This window comes from Vicugna pacos, unplaced genomic scaffold, assembly GCF_048564905.1.
Source record: "Vicugna pacos unplaced genomic scaffold, VicPac4 scaffold_19, whole genome shotgun sequence".
Taxonomy (NCBI): Eukaryota; Metazoa; Chordata; class Mammalia; order Artiodactyla; family Camelidae; genus Vicugna; species Vicugna pacos.
The window spans coordinates 50758896-50780532 of NW_027328740.1; the positions used below are offsets into that span (position 1 = coordinate 50758896).

Below are 21637 nucleotides of genomic sequence, written 5' to 3' on the forward strand. Positions count from 1 at the left end.
TTTCAGCATTGATTTCTTCATTGACCCATTGGTTTTTTAATAACATAATGTTTTATCTCCATGTTTTCCTTTGTTCTCCGTTTTTCTCTGTTGTTGATTTCTAGCTTCATGGTATTGTGTTCAGTAAAGATGCTTGAGGTAATTTTTATCTTCTTAAAATTGCTGAGATTTCTTTTGTGCCCAAGTACACCATGAATCCTGGAAAATATTCCACGTGCACTTGAAAAGCATATATATATCCTGATTTGGGGGGGTTGCAATGCTTTGAAAATATCCACCAAGTGTAATATTTCTATTGTATTGTTTAATTTTTCTGTTGCCTAATTTATTTTCTATCTCGATGATTTGTTCAGTGATGTTAATGCATTGTTCAAATCTCCAAATATGAATCCCACTTTATATCTGTTAGTAATTATTTTATGTACTTAGGTGCTCCTCTATTTGGTGCGTTTGTATTAACGAGTGGGCTATTCTCATACTGTATCACTCCTTCAATCATTATAAAATGTCCTTCTTTATCTTTCTTTATGACCTTTGTTTTAAAGACTATTTTGTCTGAAATCAGTAATGCAACAACTGTTTTTTGGCTTTTCCAATTGTATGGAATACCCTTTCCATCCTTTCATTCTCAATCTATATCTGTCCTACTCTCTGAAGTAGGTCTCTTGTATGCAACATATTGAAGGTTCTTGCTTTATTATACAGCCTGCCACTCTATGACTTTCGACTGGAGCATTTAGTCCATTAACTTTTAAAATAATTGATGATAGGCTTGTGTTTACTGCCACTTTGACCTTATCTTTACAGTTGATTTGTTATTTCCTCTTTATTCCTTTCATCTTCCTTTTATGGTTTGGTCATTTTCCTTTGTATTATCATGAAATTTATTTAGTTTTAGTGACTCCCGAATAAGTTTTTGTTTTCTTGTTACCCTTTTTTAGAAGTCCATTAGACCATTACCATAACTGCTTTTATTAAATGGATAGTTAGATTATCTCAAACCTATCCTATCTGAGAACAAAAAATTTAAAATGAAAGACCAAAAAAAAAAAATTCTGTATTTCCCTGCCTCCCTCTTCCACTCTCAATGATTTGTATGACTTCTTTTAAAATTTTGTGTTTATTTTATTTGTCATTCATGAATTATCACCTTTCCAGCTGTGAGTATCACATTTCTGTTGCATCCTGCTGCTTTTCTTTTTAGAGAAGACTTTTCAATAATTATTTTAGCATGGGTCTAGTGTTGCTAAACTCTTGAAGATTTTTCTTATCTGTGAAGTCCTTTATTTCTACTTCTACCAAAAAGAATTGCATTGCTGGTGAAAGTATCCTACAGTATTTAATTTTTTCATTCAGGTCTTTGAATATGTCTTGCCACTCCATTCTGGCCTGTAGTATTTGTGTAGAAAAATCAGCTAATAGCTTTATGGGGATTCCCTTATACCTCACACTTTACCATTCTCTTGTTGCCTTTTGGATCATTTCTTTATCTTTGACTCTGGCCACCTTAATTATATGTCTTAGTGCAGGTGTATTTGTGTTCTTCATGTTTGGGACACACTGGGCTTCCTGTATTTGGATATCTGATTCCTTCTTTAAGTTTTGGAAGTTCTCAGTCATGATATCTAGAAAAACTTTGCAATCCCCTTTGATCTTTCTTCCCCTTCTTGGACTTCTATCTTGCCAAGATTGGCATGCTTTCTATTATCTCATAGGTCTCTTGAGCTTTTTTCAATTGTTTCTCATTGTTTCTCTTGTAGCTCTTCTGATTGGGTGCTTTCTATTGTCGTGTCTTCTAAGTCACTAATTCATTCCTCTGCATTATCTAGTCAGCTTTGCTACACCTTTAAATCATTCCTCATCTCAGTCAACATGTTTACCTATTCTACTCGGCACTTCATTAAATCTTCCATTTCATTTTTGACATATTTTATATCTGTAAACACTATCTCTTTTATTACCTTCAGTATTTGGTCACTCCGTTTTTGAAATCTTGATCAAGTTGGATATCGATGTCTATTTCACTGATCATTCTTTCAGGTGATTTCTCTTGTTCTTTTAATAGGGAATTGTTTCTATGCTTCTTCAAATTTCTACTACCTCTCTGGCACTGTGGTTTTTGGTGTATCAGTTATCTACTGTGGTCCTAAAGGAGTTTAACTACCTAAAGCCTATGTAGTTATACAACTTAGAAAAGAGATAAAAGAGAGAGAAAGATAAAGAATTTTAAAGAAGGGCTAAATAAAGTTTTGAAGGCATTGTAAAATGAATAATAGAAAAGGAATTTGAAGCAGAGGTTTGAAAAATAATAATAATAAATAAATTTAAAAAATTTCAAAGGGATTAAAATTGGGGTATATATAATTCAATAAGAAATAAAAATTAAGAGTGTAATAGAAAATGGAACTGGTAAAAACAGATTAATACAAGGGGGTGGTCAGTGTCCTCCTGGATACTATGTACATTTAATGTGAATTCTTTCTTTATTCATCCTGATTTGGAATCTCAGGTTGTTGTTTCCAGAGGCCCTCCATTGGAGCCCTCATCTGTTCTGCTCCCAGGGCAGGTCATCAAGCAGATCGATTCTACACCCAACACTGGGTCTGATGAAGCTCTCTTTACTCTGGGCTGGCTTGTCACTGCCCTGCCCGATACTGCAGTCAGATGTTGCAGACTGACAAGGCAGGATTGGGCATCACGACCTCTCCCAGCCCAATGGTCAGGGACTGTATTCCAGCCCAAAATTTGAGGGGCCATCCTCCCCCTCAGGTTGCTGATCACTCTGCTGCTCTGTGCCACTTTATGCTCTGCCTAAGGTTTGCACACCAGAAGTGGGCTGAGGGAAGACTGAGGAACAGCCCTGTACCTGGTCTGGGCCAAAATCCAGCTCCTTGTTTGTCTTGGCAGACAAGTTCTCTGAGGAACCAGACAGTAGTATAATATGTGCCTCAGGCTGTAGACAAGTCTCGGTCTGGCCCTTGAGGCTGCTAATTCCTTAGGTGTAGATGCAGGTTTTACACCCTCTGCCACATGGTTGTAAAGCACCAGAAGGTATGGTGGCTGTGTCTGAGCCCCAGCTATCTTCACCAAGAAACTTTTGTGGATTTTCAGAGATGGGGAATGCACCCTTTCATCCACAGGGCACATTTGCCCTGTTGTTTTATGGAGGGCCCACATTGTTCTGCCCTGTGCACCCACAGCCATGACACAAAGCCAACTACATTCCCCCAGGCCACCACAGTGCAGCCATTCCCATCTACCACCCAGCTCGGGCAACAAGGCCCTGCCCTCAGCTTCTGGGCTGCATCTTTGGCTGAGTGTCACAGGGATCCTCTGTGCCTGTTTTACTTAGTTCTGTCAGTCAACTTATACTATGTACATGTACAAGACTTGGAGGCTCCCCCTCTGTCCTGCCAATCACTCAGTTTGAGAGGGGAGACACAGTGAATGAGCACCAGCCCTTCTTTGCTGCTCCCTCACTTTGGGAACTGCCCCACTCTGTTTTGTCTTTTCTTCTTTCTTTCCTCCTTTTCTCCTACCAGATTTTTTGCATCTTAACTATTGAAGAGGAGAATGATCTGTCAGAGTTCTGGAGGTTCTCTGGTTAGCTGGGTGGGTCTGTGTATATGAGTCTTGGTGCATTTGATTAAAAGGGTGAGCTACGAGCATCTTTCTTCTCCACCATCTTTGCCTCCCCACCGAAAAGTCTCACTTTATGGTGGAAGATAAATATAGTCTGGAAATAAATGGAAAATATATTCCATGAAAATGACAAGAGAGTGCAGATTGCAATGCTCAACTCATACAAAACACGTTTTTAAATAGGGGCCAAAATGAAACAAATATGAGACTATATAAATAAAAACTGATCAATAAAAAATAGGGTGTTACACTCATTAAATTATATATGGACCCAAAACCACAGATCCAAAGTATAAAATGAAATTTTACTAGACATGAAAGATTTAATTCATTATAAAACAATAATAATAGATGAGTTTAACACCTAACTATTCTGATAGCCAGATAATCCAGAATGAATATCTGTAAGGAAACAGAGATCTTCATAGCATATAAGATCATTTGAACCTAACTGAGCTATTGGACACTGCATCAGAAAATTAGAACACATAAACATTTCAAGTGTTCACAGGATGTTATCTAAGGAATTAACCACATATTATGTCATAAAAATTGCCTCAGGAACTTTAAGCAAATTTAGATTTCAGCAAGTATTTTTCCATACACAAAAGTAAGAAACTGTGTATCAACTCTAGAAAGAAAAATAGAAAAAGCACTATCAAGAAGTCAAACCACATCCTTTAAAGAAATACAATAAAACAAGGTCAATGATGAAATCAAAGCGGTAATAAAATCATACCTGGAGACAAATTAAAATGAAAACACAGCTTCATAAAACATACGGGATGCAGCAAAGACAAATCTAAGAGGGAAGTTGAGAACAAATCAAGACTTCTACAAGGAACTAGAAAAACATCACAGAAAGGATGAAGCATACTGCCCAAAATAACAAGAAATAAGAACAAACAAAACCCAAAGGCAGTAGAATGAGAAATCTGTAATGCTTATGTTGAAAAAAAATAAAATAATAGTTGAAAAATAAATTACAAATCATAAAATCAACCCATATAATTTTTTAAAAAATATTAAAAAACAGGTAAGTATTTAGCCAGGCTTATCAAGAAACAGAGAGTGGACCCAAACAAAATAAGAAATGAAATAGTAGAAATAATATCTGATATTTCAGAAATACAAAAAAAGATTATGAAAGCACAACGAGCGGTTACTTGACAACAAACTGGACGATCTAAAAGAAATGGACAAATTTCTAGAAACGTACATCCCGCCAACACTGAATAAAGAGAAAACTGAGAACATTAAAAGAGCAATCAGTATAAGTTAAATAAATTGTATAATTTTATAAACACCCCTTGAACAAAATGCCTGGATGCCTTCACTAATAATTTTTCCCCCCAAATATTTTAAGAAATGAAGGAGGAAGGAAAATTCCCAAAGTTATACCATGAGGCCACCATTACCCTGATAACAAAATCAGTCAAAGACACTACCAAAAAAAAATGAAAATGAAAACGCAATATCCTTGATGAATGATGATATCAATTCAAAAATCCTAGAAAAACATCAACAAATGAATCCAGCAATACTTAGAAAGGTTTATACACGATGATCAGTTGGATTCCTTCCAGAGTCTCAAGGATGGTTTAACATACACAAGTTAATCAGCATGACACTTATCTTAATAAAGGAAGGACAAAACTCACAAGACCATGTCAATACACAAAGTATAAGCATTTGACAAAATTGAACATACATTCATCATCAGAATTCTCATGAAAGTAAGTAAAATGGGATCACCTCTCAACATACTAAAGGTCATTTATGACAATTTATAATACTCAGGGGAAAGGGTGAAAGAATTCTGGGTGAATATGGGAACAAGACAAGGATTCCTACTCTCACCAATTCTGTTCAATAGTAATAGAAGAAAGGAAAAGGAAAAGAAAAAGAAGAAAAAGAAATGCAAAATGGAAAGAAAGAGGCAAAATTGTCACCAGTACTGATGGCATAACAATCTTCATAGAGAGTCCTAGGGGCTCCACACTGACTATTATACACAATAAATAATTTCATCAAGGGAGCAGGGTACAAAATTAATGTAAAGAAGTCTCTTGCATTTCTACACATTAATCATGAGATACCATAAAATGGACGTTGAAAGCAATAATATTTAAAACCCCATACCCCCGAAAATCCTCGAATAAATGTAACCACATATGTGAGAGTTCTAAACACTGAAAATTATAAAACATTGACAAAGAAATTAAAAATGATTCAAAGAAATGGAAAGATGTCTTGTGCACTTGAATTGAATGAGTTCATATTGTTAACATGGCCGTACTACACAAAGAAACCTACAGATTTAGTGCAATTCCTGTTACAAAGCTGTAGTATTTTCCACAGAATGAGAAAATAAATAACTCTAAATTTTACATGAAACCATTAAAAATTGCCAAAATGATCTTGAGAAAAAACAATAAATCTGGAGGTATAAACCTCCCAGATACCTTACTCTACTACACACCTACAGTAAGAAAAAACAGTATGGCATTGGCACAGAGATATAATCAATAAAAACAGAGAACCTAGAAATAATTCCACACAGCCATGAGCAATGAACCTATGATTAAAAAAAAGCAAGAGTACACAATGGAAAAAAGACAGTCACGGCAATGGATGGTGTTGGAAAGCTGGACATCTACATGTAAAACAGTGAAATGAGAGAATTTCCTGACATCATATACAAAAATAAACTCCAAGTTTATTAAGGACCTAAATGTAAGACCTGATAGTATAAAACTGCTAGAAGGGAATATAGGTGATAAACTTTTGTATATATATCATAGGATTATTTTCTTATATCATTCTCCTAAGGCAAAAGAAATAAAAGCAAAAATAAACAAGTGGGACGTAAATAAACTTGAAACTTTTGGTACAGCTCAGTACACAATCAATGAAATGAAAAGATTGTGTAATTGGAGAACATATTTGCAAACAATGCAAGTGACCAGGGGTTAATAGATGTATGTTAATAGATGTAACATGGATTTAAGTTACACAACTCAAGGTGAAAAACAAAAACCCAATCAAAAACAAGAGCATAATACCTGAGTTAATTTTTTCCCAAAGAAAACATGCAGATGCGTAACAGGCAAGTGATAAAATTGCTCAACATTACTAATTATTAGGTAATTGCAAATCAAAACCACAATGTGATATCACTTCACACTGGACAAACGGCTATTATCAAAAAGTCTACAAATAGTGTTGGAGACGATGTGTAGGTAAGAAATCTCTTGTATACCTTTAGTAGAAATGTAAATTGGTACAACTTCTTTGGAAAATATTATTCAGGTTTGTTTAAAATCTAAAAATTTAACTACCATATGACCCAGTAATACCTCTCCTAGGAAAAATCTGGGGAAAAATAACTAAATTGAGAAGAACCAATGTTCATGACAGCACTGTTTATAATATGCAAGACAAGGAAGAAATCCAAGAGTCCACAGTAGACTATGGACTTAAGAAGATATGATGTTTCTATAAATATGCAATGGAATAATACTCAGCCATGAAAATGTATAACACATTGCTATTTCAGCATCCTGAATGGACTTGGTAAATAATGTGCTTAGTGATGTAACTTAGACAAAGACAAAAGTATATAATATAATTTATATGTGGAATCTAAAGAATAACAAATATCTGTGTACATCTATCTATAGCTGTCTATTGATAGATGACAGATAGATAGAAAGAAGGATAATAAATGATAGATAGGTAGATAGAGAGATAGATAGAGGGAGAGAGATAGATAGATAGATAGATAGATAGATAGATAGAAGGATAATACATGATAGATTGGTAGAGAGATAGACAGATAGACAGATAGATAGATAGGTAGATAGAGACATGTTGGAGAGGTAAAGAGATTAGTTAGACAAGACTTAAGCAGACTCAAAGATACGTGAAATAATATATGTTTACCATAGTGGAAGGGAAAGAGTTTTTAATGGTTGAATATTGACAGATAGAAAGTAGTATTCATAAAGGAGAAAAGCAACAAGGAAAATCTGTATAGATTATGGAGTTATACACAATAGTTTAAAATAATTGTAGGTTAAAATTATTGTCGTAATTCATAATGCAATATAATCTACAAAATGATTAGAAAAGCTATGCTGTACATCTGAAACTACACAATATAGTACATCTACAGTACTTCAATGAAAATAAAATATCTGATGTATAATTTAGTCCTGTTTTCTGCTGATAGAATCTTCCTTTAATATTGTTTTGTTTTTACTCTTTACCTTCTATAATTACTGTTTCATATTATTTCTTTTGCTGTTGTGAACATGTTACCAGTTTGAATTATCTATATTTATTGTCCCTGATTTCCTATTTTTCTCTCTTTAAAACATATGGTACAGTAGCATTTAAAAACATACCGAAAGAAACAGATGCAAATTTCTCATGGTCTCTCCTTAGCATTTTGGTCAATGTTTTGCCCATTTTTGCCATTTTATATTTCTTGGAAGACTTCTATTCTGCACCTCTTTTAAAGTGTCTCGGTTTTGTTTTTCTCATCACATTCATGTTTGTTTGTCTGGTAAAGCCTTTATTTTCACTTTATATCTAAGTGATAACTGTGTAAGTATTATTGGGTGAGTGATTTCTTATTTCAGTAGTTTGAAATGTAATTTTATTTACCCGTGGACTATGTTTTCTGCTCAGAAATCTGCTGATAGCCTAATGGGGGTTCCTTTGTAGATTATCATAACTATTTTTGGCTGCCTTTAAAATATTACTCTGTCATTGACTTGCCAATTTGCATATGACATATCTTGAAGGAGGTCCCTTTGTCTTAAAGTTATTGGGTTTCGTTGGCTCACGGAATTTTATATCAGTTCCTTACACATGTTCTGGAAGTTATCAACTATTATTTCTTTAAATAAACCATCAGCTGCCTTCTAAATTTTTACTCCCTCCAGGATTCCTCTCTAATGTGCACTTCCAGAGGAAGTCTGATGGCTAGTGTTGAATTTCCTCACTTTTTATTATCTTGTATCTCTGCCCTCTCCTATCATTTCTAGTTTTGTTTTGGTGAGTTTGCTTATCCCTCTTCCACAAAGACAGTCTTCATCCAATGCTTCCTGTTGCATTCTTCATCTCATTTATTAAGTTCTCCTTGCCTCCAATAATTTTTAGTAATTTTATAATTTCAGTCTCTTTGGCACTGTATTCCTTATCATCATTTCATTTATTCCTGAGCTCACTAAACTGCTTTCATAGTTTTGTTTTTTGTATTGAGTTTCTGAATGACACCTATATGGATTCTCTATTAGTTATATGGCAATATACCATGACTTTAAGTTTGTTTGCTGCATGGTTGACATTGTGCGTGTGTTTGTGTGTGTGTGTGCGCAGGTGCGTGTGCGTGTGTGTCTGTGTCGGTGTCTGTGTCTGTGTATCTGTGTGTGCGCGTGCCCTATAAAGTTAGTGTGATTGGTAATGATCTTGATAAATTATTGCTCTGATGACACTATATAACAGATTGGTAGTTGGAGTCCTTGCTTTTATTTTCTGGTAGTTTGCAAAATTGCACAAATTTTGGTTTTACTTACCTGAGCTACCTCTGATAGTATTTCAAAATGGCACTTTCCAGTCGCTACTGTCTGGATAAAAGATGTGGTTTCATTGTCACTTCTTAGACTTCTCGGGTAGTTAATGCCACTCTTGTCACTGGGCCTGTGAACCCTTCCTTTTATCTGATATCACATGAGACTCAGTGTACACATTGAGGAAAGGTGCAAAACAGGTGGGTATTTAGAATCAGGCAAGTGCCTTTCCTATGTCCAGTGTTGCAATGTATCTTGTCTCCACCACTGTGAATGGGGTGTAGGGACAGTTTCATTAATGTCTGAGTGTCTGAAGGATGGAATTTCTGTCTCCATTGTGGCTCCCTCCTAGTTACATGTGACCATGAGTACTGGTGTAGTTGGAGGCCGAAGCTGTGTGAACCGCTGAGACCCTGTTTCTACTAGGTTCTCTGAAATTGAGGACTCATGTATCCTAGTCAGGGGGCCTTGGTTGCATACACCAGATCTGCTCTTCCCACAGTTTAGCCTCTTTTGTGTGTTTTAGTCCACCAAACTACCTATTCACATGCATTCCAGAGTATTCTTTTGTGTTGTATTTATTTTTGTTGTGATGTGTACTTTTTATTGACTGTAGATATAAGGGGAGAGACAAAAATTGTTTAAACTTATGTCACATTTAAAAGTGTATACTTTTTCAATTAAAACCTTAAATTCTACCAAGGACATTATGAAAACAGTATAGAAAGTGAATAAATCAGTTACCTTAATATCATAGTACTACAAAATATTTTGATTTCCCTGGTTTTTTTTTAACGTGTTTCCCACCTACATGCACATTTTACTGTAATATAACCCTATAATCCCTTTAAAATCAGTTAAATTATTAAAATATTTCTCTGTGCTGTAAATATAGCCCTGTTGGTTATCTAATTTATTACTAGTAGCTTGCACATATCTGTCTTCTCCATCCTTCTGCTCTGTCCCCACAGGAAACCACTACTTGGTACACTACACATATATAAGTCATCCTGTTCCTTTATTTTGATTATTTTTCTTATATCTTTTTTCCTCATTTAAGTGACAACGTAGAGTGTTTTTCTCCGTATGACTTATTTTCCTATGTGCAACACTCTCGGGGTCCAGTCACATTGTTCCAAATGGCAGAATTTTATTTTTTAATATGACAATGACTAAGAATTTATTATGTTATCTATATCTCACATCTACTTCAGCCAATAATCTGTTAATGGGCAGTTGAGTTGTGCTTCTATCCTTGGCTACTATAAATGATGATGTAAAGAACATTGGGGTAATATATACTTTAAGTAAATGTTTTCATTTTTTTCAGATTTATACCAAAAACTGGAATTGCTGCAACATATAATGCTTCTATTTCTCATTTTCTGAGCATTGTCCACACGTTTATAATAGTGGATGCATCAATTTATATTTCCACCAAGAGTGTACATAGTTTACCTCTTCTCAAAATTCTTATTGAAGTTTGTCATTTGTAGACATTTTATTAATAGCCATTTTGGTTGCTGTGAGATTATATTCCATTCTGGTTTTGATTTATGTTTCTTAATGAATAGCAATGTTATGTTTCTATATTTGAGCATGAAAATCATCCACAAGTCTCATTTTGAAAATTTTCCATGAAGATATTTCAATTGTTTTCAAGTTGGTGTTTTGTTTTTTTAAATATTGAGTCTATTTTGACACATAAATATTATGGATATTAACATCTTGTTGGTTTCATTCTCTGAAATTTTTCCTTCTATTCTGTCTGTTATCATATCTCTTGTTGAAGATTTCTTTGCTCTGCAAAAGGTTTTGCACTTCACACTTATACAAGAATTAGAATCCCTGTAACGCATAATACAATATTTTTTCCTTAGTAACCTAAAAACTGTAATTGTTACCTTTCTTTTTTTTTTATTTGGAGACAGATCAAAAATAAGCATTGCCATGATTTATCTCAAAGTCATTTCTGCTCCTGTTCTTTGTCAGAAATTGTATAGTTTCAGGCTTTACATTTAGGAAATCAATCCATTTTTATCTTATGTTGTATACTATGGAAGGAAGTGCTCTTACATCTTCCTTTTACATGTATTGTACAGCTTTCCCAGATCTACTTATTGAAGAGAATAACTTTTTTCCATTGTATACTCTTGCATTCTTCATTGTAGACTAATTGACCATATGTGTGTGGGTTTATTTTAGGACTATTTATTTTGTTCCATTGATCTATGTGTTTTTAAAGTGCCATATATTGATGCATTTATTACTGTAGCTTTGTAGTACATTATAAATTCAAGGAGGATAATACCCACAGCTTTGCTCATTTTAAATATAATTTTAGAAAATTTGGATCTTTCAAATTTTTGTATAAATTTTATTATTTTTTCTCCTTGTTTTGTGAAGAAACATGAATTATGTAAGAAAAGAAATTTACTAAAAGAAAAAACCTGAGAAAAATTGTAAAGTGTAGAGGATAAATCATACAATATTAACAACAACTGGATTGCTGTATAAATCAAAGAAAAAATATATAAAGAAAAATGACAATGAAAACAAAATCCATGGGGTATAAAAAAAGCAGTATTAATAGGGATGCTTATAGCAATATAATCCCAGTTATTCAAATAAGAAAAATGTCTCACTTACAACATATTCTTTAAAACAAAATTTGTAGGAAAATAATAAACAGTTTTGTTAGTAGAAGGAAAGACAGCTGAAAGGTCAGAACATAATTTAATAAAATAAAGATTAAAGACAGAAACATTTAATCAAAATAAATAATGGCTTTTCAAAGGTAAATAATGTTGATAAACTTTAACCAGACACATGAACAAAAAAGGGAGTACAGATTAATAAGCTCAGAAATAAATGAGAAGTTACAGCTTATATCAAAGAAATACAAAGCATCATATGAAGTTACAACAAATAATATGCTAACAAAATGGAAACCCTAGAAGAAATGGACAATTTCTATGAAAGAACTAATCTCCAGAATGGAATGAGAAAGAAGATATGAACAGATTATCACTAATGAAATTGAATCAGTAATTAAACAAAATCTCCCAAGAAACAAAATTCCAGGCCTAGACAGCTTCACAGGTGATTTCTGCCAAACATTTAAAGAAGAGCTATCACCTATACTTCTCAGCATATTCCAAAATTTTCGAGAGGAATGGAGGCTTCCAACCCCAAATTTCTGTATCACACTACTACTAAAACTGGAACAAATACCTCAAAAAATTACACGTTACATACTACTGATAAGCATAGATGCAAAAATCATCACTAAATTATCAGCAAATCAAACAATACATTAAGAGGATTATACATTATGATTAAGTCCATTTTATTCCAGGGATGCAAAATTGATTCAATGCCCACAAATTTTTCAGTATGATACACCACACTAACAACCTGAAGAATAAAATTTATATGGGCACCTCAATAGAGTCAAAAAATATATTGACAATTTGAGTATCTATTTATGAATATATTCCTCCTCAAAGTGAGCATGAGGAAACATAACTCAACACAGTTAAGGTCTTATATCACAAGAACTCAGCTAACATGACACTCACTGATTAAAAGCTTAAAGCATCTCCAATAAGAGCAGGAAGAAGAGAAGAATGCTCACTCTTACCACTTTTATTAGTTATAGTATTGGAAATTCTAGCCATAGTTATCCAAAATAAAAGTAAGTAAAATATAGCTAATTAAGAAAAGGAGTAAAAGTATCTGCTTGCAGATGACATAATTTAAACAGAAATCCGATAAATGGTGCCACAATACTACTAGGGCTTATCAATGCATTTGGTAAAATTTCCAAATGTAAAATTAACATAGAGAAATCTTGCATTTCTACACACTAACAAGAAGCGAAATTATACAGAAAGTGAGGGAACTGTCTCATTTACAGTTGCATTACAAAAAAAATCAAAAAATATATCCAACCAAGGAGGTAAAAGACCTGTATTCAGAAAAGTATAAAATATTTATAACAGAAATTGAAGATAATGCAAACAGATGAAAGGATAAATTGTGTTCATAGATGAGGAAAAATATATTTTTTAAATGACAGCATAAGCCAAGAAAATGCACAAATTAAATTCAGTGCCTATCAAAATACCAAGGGCATTTTCAGACACTTACAATAAATCATTCAAAAATTTGCATGTAAAGACAAAAGAATTGAAATCACTAAAAAAAAAGAAAGAAAAGAATACAAACAGACTGAAAACACAAACAACTTTGTCAAAGAACAAAGAGGATATATCACTGTCCCTCATTTTAAACTATAATTCAAAGCTACAGTAATAAAATGAATACAGTAGTGACACAGAACAAGCAGAATATTAGAACACAAAGAATGCCTGAAAATGAAATCAGACACTTATGGTCATTTAGCCCATTACAAAAATGAATATACAGTGGGGGAAAGGTAACCAACAGGCACATGAAACCGATCAACATCACTGACCATCAGAAAAATGCAAGTCCAAAACACAATGAGATTTTATGTCACGCCTGACAGAATGACTATTATCAAAAAGTTAACAAACATAAGTCTTGGTGAGGATGTAAGAAAAACAACCCTGATGCACTGCTGGAGTGAATGGAAATATGTGCAGCCACTGTGGAAAACAACATGGAAATTTATTTAAAAATAAAAATGAAATATAATTCTACATTTCCATATCTGGATACTAATTCCAAGAAAATAAAGACACTAATTAGAAGAGATAAATTCAACCACATATTCACTGCAGCATTATTCACAATAGACAGGATATACAAGCAAATTAATTGCTCAAAAGATGATGGATAAAGAAGATATGTGTTTATAAAATATATATCTACCCATTTAACTACAGATTTACCTATATTTATATATATATACATACACACAGAAACTATATATATATGCAGTATATATATATATATATATATATATATATGTATATGTATACACACTCACATAAATATACAATGGGTTATTATTCAAGTCTAAATAGATCAAGTTTTTGTCTTTTGCAACAAATGGGTAGACCAAGAGTGTAATATGCTAACTGAAATAAGTCAGAAAGGGAATGACAATTGCTGAATGATTTTATTCACATTTGAAATTTTAAACAAATGAGCTTAACAACATAGAAAATGAGATATACATATAGAAAGAAACAGGTTGTTCACAAGAAGGAGGGAAATGGGTAAGGAAAAGACAAATTTGAGGAAAATTAAGAGAGAAATTTTTCCAGTTGCAAATTAAATGAATCACGGACAAGAAATATACTCTATGGGGAATAGTCAATAACTATGAAATATCTTTAAATAGCAACATATCATAACTAGATATATTCTGGAGAACAGTTTGAAATGTATTAAAAATAGTGAACAGTATGTTGTGTAGGAGAAACTAACGCAGAGTTATAGATTAAAGTACACTTCAAAAACAAACAAACATGCTTATAGTAAATGAAAATAGATTTGTAATTTACAAAGGCAGGGGTTGGAAAAGGAGGATTTGTTTAATTCACTCAAATGCTACAAACCTCCAGCCTTAAAATAATCGTGTTCTAGGGATGCCCCATATTAACTTCAAAATTACAAGTAATACTGCTTTATGTTCTATATGAATGTTGTTAAGAGATTAGACAATAAGATTTCTCATCACAACCAGATACAAATTGTATTTCTTTAAAATTTTATCTAAATGAGGTAATGAATTCTCCCTAAATTTGCTATGATATATATTACATGATAGGTGTATATCAAATCGCTATCCTGTGCACCTAAACTTACACAATGTTTTATGCCAATTATATCTCAATAAAAGCAGGAGAAATGGAAACTCAAAGGTCGTTTTTACCATGTCATTTCTCATGATTGTATTTGCAGCAAGTAAACTTGAGTTATGATATACTTATCCTAGGTAAAGATACTAATAAATAAGTGATTCTAATAAGTTATACATAAAGATAGTAATAAAATAAGAGTTTTGCCATGCCTTAAACATTCTTCATCTTAACAGCCCACTGCTTCTGTAGGCATCAAAATTTCAATCTGTGTATTCATCTGAGATTAGGGAATGGATTCAAATTTAAAACTGGCTGCTCTTGCTGTGAGTGATAAAGTTCACTGTCTCTGACCGATGGTCTCATCTCCCCGACAGCATCTGTAAGAAATGAACAAGCTAGGTTGCTAAAAATCTAAGCATGGTTAAATCTCAGAACTCCTACAATTCTTAACTGTTTTGCAATGGGAATGCAATACTGACAAACACTTGATTTTGGATAACAATGTTGTGTTTTCTCATGGCTGCATTATGGAATGTGATGGTAATCCCTGAGATCCACAACATTCTTGCTCAAGTGCTGGGCAAAGTAGTGTAAAGCTTCTGCATTATTAGGACTTGGGACTGATTTCAAAATGATGACTATGCTCACTCTATTTCAGGTAGTCCAAGGGAAGAAAAGTTATTGCAATTTCTAGGTGAATGGGAATAATTCAGTGGTTCAGACCCTACAAATTAGTCAACGTGTGTTCCAAGCCAAAATATGTTGTGTCAACAGTGAGAATTAAAAGAGAAAAACTTAGACATAAGCTTAAATTAAAAAGGTGATACAGTCCTGTGCTGGGCTCTGGGGACTGGAGAATGTGTATGCCTCAGTCCCATTCAAGGGTTTAGAGGCATGGCCCTAACATCAGCTCGGGATTCAATGAGCAGGTAACAATTATTATACTGGGAGAAATATAATCTACCTCTCCCTGATCAGAAGAAAATCTGGTGGCTCAATGAAACTCTTAATTCAGAGAGATTCTAACAGATGCAGAGGAATAATTCACTGATGACTCAACTAAGACAAACTTAGTTACTGCTTAACAATCCATCTTCACACACACACACAGTTGTAGAGAGACTTGTAGTATTTTGTGGGAAGAATTCAGTGGGCAGAGCTCAGAGAATAGATTTCAATGCACCAGCCAACTTTTGTACTTTGGTCAAAAGTCTAGTTTTTCCCAGGTAGAAAACTACAGATGGACAAACAAAGAATATTCTTCTTTACGATTCCTAATTTTGAAAGTAAACTGTAGCTTTTGACTTACCAGTATAGAATCTTGTTAAGATGATCACGGTAAGACCCACTGTCTGATAAGCAAGCTGGAAACTAGCTGCTGAACCAGCCCATCTGAACCCCAGACTGCTAATGTAAGCAACAACATAGCCACCATCAGATTTCAGCTGACAAACTTAAAAGCTTGATGTTTCTGTTGTAGGAAGAACCACAGCTGTCCAGACACAGTTCTCCAGCTGCAAGTGGTCTCTTTTCTTCTCTTGGTATAGGTCATTTTGGTGAGATGTTGCTAGAGTTAACCCTGGCCCATTTGCCCATTCTCCACAATATCAAAGACTTTCTTCACAACAGGTGACAAATTTTCAGGACTCAATTTTACCATTCCAGTCTTATCAGCTGACACTGGCTGCATCATTGTAAGCAGAAGCCTTAGGGTCCCTGACCTAGCCTACAATTTTCCAGCAATTCAGGGCATTTCACATTCTGAAAATGCTTCGCTTTTTATTTTAAATTAATGGGAAATAGTCAAAGACTTCCATGAATATTTTATATTTCTTAATATCTGCAGAAATTTGGTATTCTTGCACTTGGACAAATTTTTAATTCTATCACCCTCACCTCCTTCTAGTCCACACATTTTAGATTGCAATTTGATTACTGAATACCACCACCCCATCCAAGGGAATAGTACATCTTAGAAATTTCCTGTGTGAAGGTTAGAAGGGGCACAAGTTATGTGGGGTATATAAACCTACATTAAATGTTTGCAATGGCAGTGTCTCTTCTGGAAAAGCTCTGATTCTACGAAGTAAATTAATTAGAAGGCAATATAGTTATTGGTATGGGGAAGAGAATCACATATTTTGGGATGGGTGGGTGATGAAGAGACAGGAATATATCCCACAAATGAGAAAGGAATGATTTAGGCCTATGGAGGTATGACTTGAGAAGAAAATAATACATAGTCTTCTGTACCTACCTCCAATTACTGTCTTGAGTGACTAGTCCTTGCACTATGAAAAGAGCTAGTTTGTGGTGTAAAGACCATAACGAAATAGTTTGAAAACCAAGAGTTTTGTTGTTTCAGGAAAGTAGATATTGCTTAAAGTCAACATGTATTTTTCAATCACTAAATACTAAAATGCATACTGTGGCATGTGCTGTGCTTACTGTGGTGGTATCCAAGATAGACAAGGAAAGTGGGATAGACAGAAAACATCTGGAGGAGGTGGTTTCTGTGCTGAGAGGAGGATAGTCTAAGTAGGTAAAATGAGGACACCCAACGTCCAAGTATGAGCTGGAGTAAAACTGTTGAGGTTTGAGCTAACATGGTTGAGAAGCATTTGCCTGGATATATATCCAGATACACTGAAACATAAAGATATGTCAAGGTAGTCAGATGCCAGATTTATAAAGTAATGACTAAGCTAAGTTGAGTTAATTTTGTGTGATTAGATTTGGAAAGGCATTAAGTTTCACCCTGAGGATGTAACCTTCTTTGGCTGGAACATAAAAGCAACATAAATTAATAACTAGAAAATATAGTGTAGACTCTTGAGGGCAGGAAATGAAAGCACCAATTGGAATGCTTTGAGAACAGCACAAAGAAGACCATTGATAAATTACTTCTTAAATTCTACCACATGCTGAATGTGCCATCTGAGAATACATCATGTGACCTTTTTGATTCCAGGGATGACATAATAGAGACCATGATCCCTGGGCCGGTTCCTGAATGTATCTCCTGTTCCAAACTATCCTAACTTAACACATTTAATACTTTCCAGGATGAACCAGAAACCACTTGGTACTTTTCCCTCTCTCCATGTTTTATTATTTTTCCAAATTCTTCCATTTTTTTTTCCTTACATGAAAATATTTAAATTTACTCCCATACTGTTCCATCTAAGATCATATCAAACAAATATCTCTTTTTTTCTTTGAATGGCAAGTTAGTATCCCATTTAATTCTTAATTCTTTAAAAAATACTAAGGAAAATACAGGTACACATCTATGTTTAATGTTCAAATAAGAAAATAGCAGATAGTTGTCGACATTTGCCAACATCAGTTATAATCTTTGTTCCCTGCATAATCTGGTAGTTCTCTGGTAGATCAGTTGTTATTAGGATGACTTTCATAAACTGAAGATGGCTGATGAGTTGGCCTTGAAAGGGAAGTAGCTGATGTATCAGCTATCACCGGCACTGGAAAGCGTGGGTTGCACCCTGGTTGAAGTTTAGGAAAATGACCTTCATTTGCAGATATGTTCTGATATGTATTTGGAAAAGTAGAAGGCTCCAACATCAGTCCAAAATAATTGCTCTGTTTGGGAGATAAGATACTCTACTGAGAAGTAGAAATTCTACTTCAAATGGAGTTCACAACACGGCCATTTATTTTATTGTAACTGCTTTGAGAGTGCCCATGTACAGTGGTCAACTGATTGAAAATAGCTCGTTGATCCACTGCAATTTGTTCTGTTGGTCTGACATTGATGATGGAGGAGAAAAATCACCTCTGATCGGGGTAGTTGTATCACCAATTATGTGGCTAGTAGAGGGCTTTCTCATTAGAGGCATGTTTAAATTTGCAGAAGGTAAAAATGCACTTTCTTCAATAGTGTCAGCCACAAATTCAGAATTATTATTATCCACATTATACCCTGCTTTAAAGTGCTGCTCTTTGAAGTCTTCAGGCAATGAAGATACCAGAGAGGAATTTTTAATCCCAACTCTTCTTTTTATTCTCACTAAAACCTGGGGACAGCCTCGTTTAAAATTTGGATTATGATAAAAGTGCAGCTATAAACAAAGGAGAAACATTTTAGTAATATTTATACCAAAATAGAAGACTACAATAAGCCTAACGTATAAAACCTGATTCCACGTTTACTATACAAGGATAATATCATCAAAATATGAACATTGCTAACAATATTTTGAAGTTCCTTATTTGGAAAATACACATTTAATTATTATAGTCATCAAATTTAAATGTTAGCATTTACAGTAACGGTGAATGCCACTTTTGAAAAGCAGCTTTAATACCTTTATATGAATTTCTGGAAAGATTCATAGTTGTAAGCAAAGTTTCTCATAATCTTGAATAATTAAGGCACTGTCCTCATTTTTTAGAGTAAAGTATTTTAGCCTTAATAGTTTTATACAATTTTCAAAATCTAGCTTTACATTTATATTACCATAGATTGATGTACAAAATAAAATTTTATACATAAGTTACCAATTCGTAACTAAAATTTGTGTATACCTTGCTTGAAACAGAGGCTTCTTTTTCTTCTGCTAGAAAGTCAACTAGACAAGCAGATCTTTGAAATTTCTGCCGCACTTTCCTAAACCCATAAAAGTTAATGGGTCTAAGTAAACTTTTCATACTTCCAGTTTCAAATATTCTGAAAGGGGCCTTTTTTTCCAAAACTTCCTTCTTCAAGACAACTTCATCAATCACTATGGAAGATCCATTATCACCCCACCAGATGGATTTAAATTGGTCACTCCCAGACATTTTCCAGAGCTTTCTTGGAAATGTCAGAGAACCAAAATCATTATCTTCATCTGGTTCAGAGACACAATGTGTGTAGCATGGTCTTTTTATCAAGGATTCTTCAGACAAATTCTGAAAAGCATTTTCTTCAATCATAGAACTCAAGTCCAAGTCCTCAGAGAATGTTTGATCACACAATAGAGATCTACCGGAGTTTCCTGAGCCAGTTGGTCCATCTTTATGAGACATATCTTGAATTTCTGAAGAAATATGTGCCATCTCAAATAACTTTTTCTACAGCTACATTTCTAATCTGCATGATTTTGAGCACTGCAGCTTCAAATGCTGCTTTGGCAGGCCTGAACAGATAAACTGCTAGGCCTTCACAATGGTTCTCAACTTGAGAAGCTGTGACATCACAAAACGACTGGTATCCCAGCAACTCAAGTGTAACATTCAGCCAGTGTTTACTTGTCATTCATCCAGTTAAAATGAAACATATAGGATGATTTTTTTACAGTGTGATCTGCAAATATTATCCCAACACATTTTTATAAATAATTTAGTTTTGGGGTGTATGAAATAAAATCAATCTCCATACTTTTGTATTGAAATTTATGCCAGATTTGTGAACAGAGTATAAATATAGCACAAATTATATAAAATAACTTTAAAGTTTTGGAATTTAAAGTGAAATTCGTGTAAAACTTGTACAGAAAATATATATCTATTTCAATATCATTTGTAATTAAGTTGAAACATAATTTGATTAGGAAATGGAAGTAGGTATTTATCTGTGTACTATATAATAAGTAGTTCAATATTCAAAACATGAGCAGATTAAATGTCAGTTTATTTGTTTTGTATATAAATAAATGGTAAATAATTATGAAATAAAATTAGATAAAAATAATGCATCAAATTTAAGAAATCCCAAAAGGCGGAATTTTTGATTTAAATTGTAGTTCATTTCTATAAGTAAAACAAATGTAATTTAATATTCTACTCTAAAATTACAAAAGAGAGAAACTTATTGTATATTTACGAATGTTTATTTTTGCCATTCATTCAATCAGAGGTTTTTCAGTCCCTAGAAACAATAAATTTTCTTTCCATCTTTATAATCCATTCAATTGTGGCTTCTGTTAAGTGTTCTAAAATGATGTTTATAAGTACACTTATGCACAAGATCCTGGGTTCAATCAGCAGTGCCTCCATTAAGGGGTAAACAAACAATCAAAAAACAAATAAATAACACTATATGTGATTTGGGGTGGAAAAGACCAGGTAATGCATTTTTGGAAGGAATATGTATCTCAGTCCTGAAACATTTGACATTGTTAGTAAATTATGGCATTTCAAGGCAAGTGTTTTGTTCACTAAATGTATATAATAGCTATGTTCTGTATCAGTAAACTGTAGAAAATCCAGTTCTATCAAAAGTTATATTCTTTATTTAGAAATAAATTCCTTTAAACATAAGCCAAATTAAAAATGAGGGATAAAATTTTTCAATAAATAAATGTAAACTCAATCTGTAATGTAAATTTTTCTTTCAGTATGTGAACATTCCATTCTAAATAAATATTAGCAACCTGAATTCATTACATATTATAAGTATTATAAACTATAGTTAAGAGGGATTTAGTCCTGATTCATAAATATTACTTATCAAATTCAAATCAATATATGTGATACAATCCCTGAAAAAGCAGAGAATTCAAAAACATCAATCTCAAAAAATGTAGGAAAATTTTTCACAAATCTGATCTTTACTTTTTTATAAAAATATTCTTAACAAATTCACTTTTAATACAATTTAATTAAACATAATAA

The 21637-nt window shown here is 33.5% G+C and overlaps 1 protein-coding gene across 1 annotated transcript; it reads right to left on the reverse strand.

The window, feature by feature from the left end:
• Positions 1 to 18463: 18463 nt before the first annotated feature.
• Positions 18464 to 20297, reverse strand: LOC140693310 (heat shock transcription factor, Y-linked-like). Its single transcript, XM_072957253.1, has 2 exons — positions 19568 to 20297; positions 18464 to 19101 (listed from the first exon to the last, which is right to left on the reverse strand). The coding sequence occupies exons 1-2, from the start codon at positions 20078 to 20080 to the stop codon at positions 18736 to 18738; spliced, it is 879 nt and encodes a 292-aa protein (XP_072813354.1). The 5' UTR covers positions 20081 to 20297; the 3' UTR covers positions 18464 to 18735.
• Positions 20298 to 21637: the final 1340 nt, after the last annotated feature.